Below are 10,867 nucleotides of genomic sequence, written 5' to 3'. Positions count from 1 at the left end.
CTCTTTCTCGTCTGGCCGACAATACCCAACGTATTTATGGTAATCAATCACAATTATCTCTACTCCTAATGGACGAATTGGTTGAATAGTCCCCCCCACTTTCAACCGGTTTATTTTCAAACGGTTTATTTTCAACCGGTTTTTCTTCGTCCCACCTCCCACCACCCCCCTCCCATCGGTTTTTCTCTTTCTCGTCTGGCCAACAATACCCAACGTATTTATGGTAATCAATCACAATTAATCCACGTATGGTAAGGCTATAAACTTAGAAATCTCAAATATGATAATTATAGTAATAAATCAATCCATGTATGGTAAGGCTATAACTAAGGAAATTTCGAATATGGTAATTATCACCAGAATCAAAGCTTTCCAAAAAAGTTCTTCTTGCCATACCCTAATCGTGACCTCCTCATCCTGGGGCATTATTTCCATCTATTTCTCAGCTGAATCAGAACTTTCCAAAACTTCGTCTGGCTAAATCACAATTTTCCTTCCTTCCCTATCATCTCAATCGAATCATGAGCTATAGGTAAGTCATTTCATTCTCCACCTCGCACGGGTTGTACTGATTTTTATCATGGTTTGGCCCCCTGCCGTACAAGCCGCTCGATTCCTCCTCCCTCACTCAATTCCTCCACCCTATCTTCTTCTTCATGGTGAGCGACCCAGGCAGCGATGCGTGCCCGTTATGCATCAGCGAGGAGGATCAGGAAACGTTGATTGCCAGCCCCGCGCTCGTCACGTGAACCCGTTCACCGTCAGGTCATGCTGGTGTGTTACGGGTGTAGGTGCACCTTACCTTAGCCATGGAGGTTTGCCGGTGGACAACGGAGGCCTCGCCATGGACACCAGTATCCCTCTCCTCTTCCTGCGCCCTACCTCTCCTTCCTCAGTCTCTATCTCTCTCTCTTTTTCTCTGTTCCAGGAGATCTGCAGCCGACGCCGCAGGTCCTGCCCGTTCGCTGCCGGTCACCTCGCCTCGCTGTTCGATCTCACCGCTGGGTATGCACGACTCCGCCGCCCTGTGCCGTCCTCGTCGGGCAGCATCATGGCGGCGCGAACACTGTATGCAGTGGCTGCAATCGGCGGTGGATTCAACAGCGCGGTGGGCACTAGCGAGTAGCGACCCAGCGGGCAGCGGCTGTGCTGGCCGCTGTCTGCCGCCGAGGTGTAACGGCTCGGGCCCAGACTCCGAGTTCTTCATGGCGCTCCGTGCGACTTCCCTTGCACCGTCTGACTCATGCATGCATCTACAATCTAACTAGCTAATTCCTCCCTTTGACTGCTATTTTCTCTGGTTGTACTGTTCCACAGCTTAGGGATCATCTACACAATCCATCGTCTCATGCATGCACAATCTAATTAATTTGTCTACTGACTGCAGTTTATGAATTGCTCCACAGATCATTTATAGAGATGATTTCAGACTTAGAAGTGTTGAGGTCATGATGCTCTAAATAGTTTTGAAGTTGTATTCATCATGATGCTCTAAATGAAATGAAAATTTGATGGATTCAAGAAGAAAAAGGTCAGGTATGTTTAGTATGCACTACAGTAGAAATTTCACTCGTGGTCATCTTGGGATACTTGTACATGCTTGGTGTTACAATAATTCTACTAATTAATTCCATGAAAGTGCTGAAATTTGCTCAGTGAACAAGAAACCCACTGGGTAACATATTTGGACGCCATACAAGTGGATCTGCATTTTTTCATCAAGGTGTTGTCTCATCTTTTAATTTGCATCGTCGCTCTTGAATAATTAGTTTTCATAGAGATTTATCTTTGATCCGAACATTTTGAACTTTCTTTTTGCATAACCTTGATAAAAGGATTGACAACAAATAATCAGAGAAGACTAGCCAACGAGATGAGGAGAGGAAAGAAGTGAAAAGAGACAAAATACAGTATGATATATCAATTTAGAAGTCGTAGCAATGCACATCTTTCTAAATATATATCTTTATGTGATTGGTCACAAGTTGTAGTTGGTAGTGGTAGTAGTATATATTCACTATAATTGTTTGTACGAAATCACATTAAAAAATCACACATAAATCACAACAATTGCGTGCAAAAACACATAATCTTACCATATTTCATAGGGTGCTATCATTTTTCATGTTTGTAGTTGTATGAGAATATTAAATGTATTATTAACATGATTATTAAATGTATGAGAATATTAACATGATTAATATTGAACTCTTACCATATTTTCATATGTCACTTGATATGTATGAGAATATTAAATGTATTATTAACATGATTAATATTGAACTCTTAAAGTTAATGTGGCCCCGTTGCAACGCACGGGCGTTCTTTTAACTAGTAGAATGCCCGTGCGTTGCCACGGGCCAACAAATGAAATTGTGTAAACAATGCTCATTTTCCTCCCCAGAAACGAGCATATTGCACGCAATGTTCAACCACAACACAAATGCAAGCATATTCTTCTCTCTATTCTTACAAACATGACACACCCCTCTAGCCGCCCTTTCCCATTAAACTTGCCGTTCATCACCTTCTCTGTCCATACATCATTCACCCTCTCAATCTATTGCCCCTTAATTTTGCATGTAGCTTCCATGTCATTGTTTCGTTGTCTCGGACGGTACAAAAAAACCCTACCACGTCACCTTCTTCTAGATCTATTCCTAATCCAAGGAAGCTAAATCTAGTTGAATGACCGTGTGTTGCCGTGAAAAATAAAATTATCTATGAAAACACATATCATAATATCATTATATGGAGTTTGTACATCACATGCTTATGACTATGTTTCTCCAAGCATGCATTTCAATTTCCACCCTCACCAAAATATGTACTTACATGTGCTCCTTCAACCACACAAATACGTCTTATCCCCCCCTCCATGAAATTCGCTTTGCATCATTGTGTTGCACATGTGATATTTAAAAACAAGGAAGCGAGTGGTGTCATCAGCATTAGTCATCTACATTTGGCACTCGGGAAGAAGGCACAATTGGCTTCTCTGACCAGATTTGATTCTATCTAGGTGTTACTCTTCTATATTGACGAGTTCCGTCTGTGAAGCGAATTCTAGGCTTCCTCCTGTTCAACACAGGTACCAAATTTGAGATGCAAAATTTTAAGATGTACATGATTTCTTGCACAAATCCTCTTGCCGAATCATGGAGCTTCAAATTTTCTGTGGACAAAATCATCCGAGTGCAGTGTATTGCAATGCTCGAGTAATAAACATATACAACAAACTTTTGAATCTATGAATTTATGATAGTGAGGAGTATAAACTATGAAACATAGATTGGAATCTCATGAGGTCAGTACAACTTAAATGAAGTTCCTAAAGAATATAAGTTGGAGATTTCGTAACATATCAGTTGGTATTTCAATGATAGTTGGACCATAAAGTTTGCAAGCTAGTTTCCCTTCTAAGAAGGGCCAAATACATTCCTTATAAACAGCTGGAACTCTATGTCCTTAGTAAGTTTCCCGAAAAAAGCGACACTTGCACCATCATGGATGTCCGAGTACTTCGCATGCTATTTCTCAAATAAGAATGCACTGGTAACTCTGATGTGCGATTCTTGATAGAGCTACCCACATTATATGATATACATTAAACATTTAGCAATTACATACATATCTTCCATGCAACTGGCTATTATATACCGTTCAACCACATACACGTTTCTGACTTTATCAAACTGATAGGCAAAAAAACACAGGATTTAAGATTTATTTGATGGACAAATTTGATATTACCACTACCAAGCATTATATGCAATTGATATTAATCCCAAACACTGAATATATATCTTTTGATAAAAAGATTGAATTCATAGTTACCCACAAGATTCAAGTAGTTGATGATATATAGAGATCAGCAGCGTGCCAAATTTAACTTGGGACTCATGAATTGAAATTCAACAACAAAATATTATATGTAGGAAAATAATTGAACCAAACCTTCATATATACGATGGTTTTGTGAAATGCAACAACAATACACTCGTGACTCATAGCTAAATGCCCGTGCATTGCCACGGAGTTCTAAAAATATATGGAGGTTGCCATGGAGTTATAAATATATGTAGGATTCATAGGTCGGTGTTGACTTGGGCGATAGGATGAGTTAATCGAAAGGAGGTCGGTTATAGGATGGGGTCAAAGAAAACCTAGGTAAAGATGATGCCAAATGCAGTCTGCAACCCATGTCAACCCATGCGCTAGAACTGGATAGCTATCTTCATGGACACAAATATACCATTGTTTGGTTCTATTCTCTTTTAGTTTGTAGAGTAAGAATTTGAATAATTTGAGTATCATTCTATCTCTCAATTGTTGAGAAATTGTGATCAAACCATGCAATGAAGGAACCAAATCAAAAGAAGCTTTCACTTGTGCTTTCTAGCCATTTAAAATAAGCATGTGGCATCAAATTATTTAATGGTGTGTCAGCCAATTCCATGATTTTCTAGAAGAGAGAGGCTCGCACTTCACAATATTCATAATTTCAAGGTATGAAAACCTTGCACACACACCTAAATTCAATAAAATATACGACAAATATATAAACAATTATACAATACATACTTGTGACACTATAAACAAATAACTTCAGTTCATGACAGCCTGATCATTCCAGGCCCAGCTTCCAGGGTTTCCACCCCTCCCACCATGTACGGCTCCCCCTCCCACCTCCATTTTTTGTCTCCCCTCCCCTTTCGCAAAAGAAAACGGTTTTACCCATGCATGTTCACCGCTGGAAATAAGCCCCAACTCATGCATGCACATGCTTTAAAAAAAAGCCGGCCGACCCGAAAAGGAAATCTTGCCCACACACTCCGGAGGTGAGCTCGTCCAATCTTGCCACCACTCCATCTCCCCCGATTGTCGTTCTCCACCTTCCCAGCCCTCGCCACTTCACCTCCCCCATCCATGCATCGCTTATGTAGGCAGCCACTGTCATCGCCGCCTTCATCGATGGCCCCCTCGCCACCACCACAGCGTGATGCCTTGCCATCATCTCCATGCCCCCATCAGTTGCGTCCACTAATCAAATAGTGGGACCTACAAACAGATTATACACTAAAAACTTAGTACGCAAGATTAGTGCAAACCCAAACCAGATTCAGCGAACTAAACCAAATATAACTCCCAGGCAAAGAAGGGTACCTCCCCATCAGTTCCATAGAGTCACACGATCGACAACATATACAGATTTCCGATTAGATGAGTAGACAATGTTGCGAACCTCCCCAGACCATTCTGCAAAGGGTTACAAAATGGTAGATAGAAAATAGGGATGCATTTTATGTCCTCGTAGAAAGGACATATAGATATAATATATATGTCCAGAAATTTACCTGGAGCATGTACATTTAGAATTTTGTTAGCAACTCACCTGTAGAAGGCATAAAAATTGAGGTCACCAGACACAAAATTAAAAAATACATACACATCATGTATGTTCACGATCATGTGAAGTGAAACAATTTTGAACAATAAACCGAAAAATGACGTGTTAAATTAGTCTACGTTCCCAGGAGGCCAAACAGAAATCCAAAGATGTGATGTTCAGTTATCAGTCTAAAAACTGAAAGGCATTGTGCTATTCATGACAGTTCTCTTGAACTTCTGATGCAAGAATGCAAATTCGAATGACAAGAATAGACGGTGCCCCTTAATATAGACCCAAAATTAATTTAGTAAACCCATTGATCACAAGATTTTCCGACAGAAACACGATAGACTTCCCGACCTAGCCCTAGAACGGAACCCGTAACGTCCCCCGCTGCTCGGTCCCAAGCCCGCACTGTCGTGGGCGCCTCCCACACCGGCAGCATCCCTTCGGGGTCCCCAAGATGACGAGCGATCCGGCGCGGCGGAAAGGGCTGGCACTGAGGAGCAGCGACTCGGTCGGGAGCCTGGCCAGCGCCAGCGGCTCCCTCCATCATCGCCGCCCTCGGCCACATCCAACGCGGTCGTCGGCCACGAAGAGGCGGACGAGCCCGGCAGCAGGGTGTTGTCCCTCCCATCGCTTTCATGTTCGACTACTCTTCCTTGGATCGCCTACCACCACAGATGCAGGGATCCTCTTGACTCACACGCCGACCATGCCTCAGCCAGCGAGCATCGGCGCATCGCCGGCGCGTTCCTCTGTGCTCTCCCTCCTCTCTTCCATGGTTGGCACAAGGGAGGGATGAGACGGGCAGGAGAGAGCCTCTTTATCTAGATCAGGCAGGGGTTAGGTTTGGAAAGAGTAAATCAGCTGGAGCGATTGAGGGAAGGAGATCGGAATGGAGCAGGGCGCGATTGAAGGGTATGGCAAGAAGAACTTTTTTGGAAAGCTTTGATTCTGGTGATAATTACCATATTCGAAATTTCCTTAGTTATAGCCTTACCATACATGGATTGATTTATTACTGTAATTATCATATTTGAGATTTCTAAGTTTATAGCCTTACCATACGTGGATTAATTGTGATTGATTACCATAAATACGTTGGGTATTGTCGGCCAGACGAGAAAGAGAAAAACCGGTGGGAGGGGGGTGGTGGGAGGTGGGACGAAGAAAAACCGGTTGAAAAAAACCGGTTGAAAATAAACCGGTTGAAAGTGGGGAGACTATTCAACCAATTCGTCCATTAGGAGTAGAGATATTTGCGTCCCTTGACAACAATTACCTAGGCAAAAGTAAGTTGAAAAAGCTAAATTACCGATCCATCTTACGGGCCTGTTCCGGGTGTAAAAGCAAAAACGGGTGTATTTTTTACAGCCCGAAAACGGCGTTCCAAGCACCTAGTCGAAGCCCCCAGCTGTTTTCTTTTACGGAGGGGATGTTTTACAGGTGTAATGGGCTGAAAAACGACATTCCAAGCAGGGCCTTAATGCCCAATAGTGCGTGACTTGGTCTCGGTCCACTGATGCGGATGTACGTACCTTTTGTCTTGCAGGTAAAGTTTGAGCTTGTTGGCCAGCAGCGCCGTTTCCCAGCTCTCCGCCCCGTGCAAGCTATCATCCATGGTATCGTCGCCGGCAGCCAGGCGCGGCCGCTGGGTCAGTTCCCTGAGCATGTGCAGGAACAGCGCCCTGACGTTTAGCGTCTGCGACACGATGAGCAACGGGGAGCACTGAAAGTCAGCGCTCTTCACCCGTGGGTTCTCGCACACCATCCTCGCCAGCGTGGTCTTGCCGAGCCCACCGAACCCGACGACGGCGAGCACCCGGAGCCGCGCGTCGTCCTCCATCAGCCAGCCCACGAGCTCGTCCCTCGGCCCGTCGATGCCCACCAGCTGCGCCTCCTCGGTGAAGAGGGCGTGCAGCCGCGGGTCCAGGCGGCCGGAGACGCCGGAGCTGGACGCGTGGCTGCTGGCACGCCCGAGCGCCGTCTTTGGCGGCAGCACCCCGTACCTGGAACGCCGCTCGCCGGCGTCCCTGGCGCGAGTCTTCAGTTCTTGGAGCTGGGCCGCTATGCGCCGGTGACGGCGACCACCACCGCCTGATCCTAGCGTGGCGAGCAGACGGACAAAGCGGCGGAGGGACGCCATGACGGCGCCGCCGTCCCTGTCGAACGGCTGGCGGCCGCGGACGTAGTCGTCGATGCAGTCCTCGGCGTCGTAGGCGATCTCCCTCACCTGCTTCACCCAGACCCGGACCTGGTCGTCGTGGCCGTCGGACGATTCGGCCAGACTACGGAGGAAGGCGGTCATGCTCTCGAGCTCGTCCTTGATGTACTGGACCTCGCCGTGGAGGCGCTGCACCGGCCAGCTCTCCTGCGCGAGGAGGCCGCCGAGCTTGCACAGGAGGCCTCGCACGGCGCCCTCGGTCAAGCTGATGATTGCACCCTCCATTTTCCAAACTGCAGCTTCTACCTTCCAGCCAGTATATTTATAGCGCATTTAGCACTTGCTGTTTCTTTAAGGAAAGTAGCGCCTGGTTTTCAAGGCAACGTAACCACGCTCTGAAAAAAATGTGCAATGTTACCAATCACTAGTAGAAGACCCGTGCGTTGCCACAGGCTTTTAAATATTTTTACCGTGTGCATATATAAACATAATGCATATCAAGTTTTACGTGTAAACATAATTGAAATCCATATCACACAAAATATTCTTCGATACAAAATGTAATTCGATAATGTATACATAGAAAGACACGCGATGCACAAAATAAAGAAAGTGGTACAGAAACATAGTACTCTTTATTGTGCACTATATTACACAAGGTAGATAGCACCCTACATGACTTTTATGCTTAAGACCAATCATCTCACAAAGCATTTTCATTGTTATTAACCATTAATTAAAGACAACAGATGGAGCATTTTGTTACCTTTAAACAAATATTCCAAGATGCTGCAACCAGAACCTTAATACATTATGGAATTTCCTAACAAATATTACATAGACCCAAATATACAGCACAACATCCAATAAAAAATCATTATAATACACACCATCTAACTTAAAAGTCTGGCATATGAAAATTTAGACCTCCGATAGAAAATGCTGAATTTCAGCAGGAAATATCAAGTACATGCTTCCCTGTCCGATGTATAAATATGTGTAATTCTCAATTGATGCACTTTTGAAATCTTCTAACTCACATAACACCATAATTACAGTGATTGTGCAACATATTTTTTAGAAAGCATGCATAAGCCTTTGAGTATAAACACAACTTTTGGTAGGGAGTCAATAACACCCCTAGGTAGCCAAGCCTTTGAGTATAAACAAAAATGATTTCTCAAGCTTTCTTTTGCTTCATGGAGCTGTAATTATTGCTAGCAGAAACAAAATAGAAATCACATGATAATAAAGAAACAACGCAATAGGAGAAAATGAGGCATACTACGTGGCCATGTCGCTGACCTGGCCATCACAACCTCCGAGACCAAGGGGCGAGGAGGTGGCGGCATCAGCTCCAATGAACCTATGACACCAAAATGATTATGTTTGCCGTCCTCGATTGTCGGCATCATCGACTCAGTGGTCGGTCCCCTTGTATCTTCTTCCCCATGGATCGGGATTGGTTCGACATAGGATCAGAACAACAAACAAAATCGAAAGTCACAAAGAATTATAGCCTAGTAATCGACAACAAAAGAGTGTGAACGAGACTTTCAAACAGAAGGTGCAAGTGAAGGAGTCATTTTGTGCTCAGTATATATGATGTAGTAATACATAATAACTTGTAGTGAGAAATTTTTTACACACATTCGCAAAGGCAGAACAAATTTGATCCACACATACATACTAATCGAGCAATCGTTTAAGGACAGAAGGAAAGCATATAAAAAATGTAAGGAGCGAACAAAAGCATCACGTGATATTACTGCTCAAGCATAATCAGAATATCAATAGAGCCTTCCTTCTAGTAATGCTCAGTCAGCCAAATTAAGAAATATTGGTAACACATGCATATCTATTAATGATATTAGTGAACAATGCAAAAAGCAAAGGATTCCATTTGTCGCAATTAGTACACACGACAACTACTTCATAAGTTCATATGACCAATCAGTTAGACCACATGGTTAAATTCATTCATAGATGAACAATAGATGAACAACTAACAAAAGTCGAGAAGGATCCTTACAAAAACAATGATTGGTCAGGAATTTGGAAGGAGGGAGGGTCTATTATTAACGCTAGTGAAGGCGCATGTCATGCCAACTCTACAAAGTTAATTCCATTTACAAAAATCACATCGGAAAAGTATTGTGCATTCATGTTCTAGTCTTAATATCCCTTAGGTAATCTTGTTTTCAGCTGAACGACGATCATGTCAAGCTAAACGAAGAGGACGCCGACAGGGCCACATTGTTCCCTGCCCACCACCGCCCACTTCCACACGCCACCATCCATGTTCACCGCCTGGATGCCGACCCCAGCTCTCAAGCCCCTAGAACCGGTGCGCCCATGGGTCGCCGCGTTGGGTATGTACCCGCCGCCACCGCGTTGGACCTTCTCGTCCTACAATGCAATAGCCATTGCCTTAGTTGTCTACATCAGGCATCTGAAATGAAACAAAAGTCAAATGCTACTAATTAGACGTAATACATCAAAATGTCAAACAGAGTCAACACTTTAATTATGCTTCATAGGATAAGAATCAAACATACATAGTTAAACCAAATACTTAACAAAGTGTCAACAACATTTCATAGATTTTTTCAGAATTTTTGAAGCACTAACCTGGCTTGGCTCAATGCCAATGTGGTTCAGCATATCAATGCATAGATGTAGGAATCATCCTTGTACTCTGCACAAACAAGGGAAAAACATGAGCTTTCATGTTTCCGTGTATTATAGTTGAGCAGAAGCGATACATAGACAGTGGTATGAATGTACAACAGTGGGAAAGTTGAGGTTCCCTGGGCTGAATGTCGATGAAAGGTGCCTCCCATTTGTCCTTGTAGTCCAGGTTCCTAATTATCTGACTACACAAATATCCCATGTCAGAAGTTGCAATATCAATGCACACTGCTGTTTGTCTACAATTTGACTATCTAATCTTACTCTAGCAGAAGTACCTTTTGCATCCATGGTCTCTTGCACCGGGGTACGTACCAAACTCCTAACTTCTTACAACTGATGATATTGCTAGGCGATGGAATTTGGAGTAACTTCTTGCTGACAACTGATGATATTGTTGGGCATTGAATTAATTGAAGCACCCAAACTACTTTCAATCCTTTCTCGAAAGACAAATCAAGGAGACCACGAGATAGAAAAAGAGAGAAACTTACCATTAAGATAGAGGACAAGTCAGGCAGTCTTGCACATGGTGTTGGTAGGCAGCACCGCCGTTGTCGGGACAGTTCACGCCCCAAATACATATCCTCCATTTTTGCAAGATTCTGTACACCACA

General features: G+C 43.7%; 1 protein-coding gene across 2 annotated transcripts; it reads right to left on the bottom strand.

Moving 5' to 3' along the window:
* Positions 1-4,699: 4,699 nt before the first annotated feature.
* On the bottom strand, positions 4,700-7,844 carry LOC123134546 (disease resistance protein PIK6-NP). 2 transcript variants are annotated; one of them, XR_006465666.1, is made up of 4 exons: positions 6,934-7,844; positions 5,358-5,395; positions 5,167-5,259; positions 4,700-5,061 (listed from the first exon to the last, which is right to left on the bottom strand). XR_006465666.1 is itself a non-coding variant. In XM_044553779.1 (3 exons), exons 1-2 carry the CDS (start codon positions 7,842-7,844, stop codon positions 5,392-5,394), a joined length of 915 nt encoding a protein of 304 aa, XP_044409714.1. In that variant the 3' UTR covers positions 4,700-5,259; positions 5,358-5,391. The 2 variants fall into 2 exon arrangements, 1 of the variants encoding a protein (XP_044409714.1); XM_044553779.1 differs by having other exon boundaries at positions 4,700-5,259.
* Positions 7,845-10,867: the final 3,023 nt, after the last annotated feature.

This window comes from Triticum aestivum, chromosome 6B (genome assembly GCF_018294505.1).
Source record: "Triticum aestivum cultivar Chinese Spring chromosome 6B, IWGSC CS RefSeq v2.1, whole genome shotgun sequence".
Lineage (NCBI taxonomy): Eukaryota > Viridiplantae > Streptophyta > Magnoliopsida > Poales > Poaceae > Triticum > Triticum aestivum.
Note: the sequence above shows the minus strand (reverse complement) of the source record. Positions and strands in the feature narration are given on the sequence as shown.

What these genes read in the sequence shown, in the direction of transcription:
- LOC123134546 (XM_044553779.1), bottom strand. Translation starts at nt 7,844, where the DNA reads ATGGAGGGTGCAATCATCAGCTTGACCGAGGGCGCCGTGCGAGGCCTC.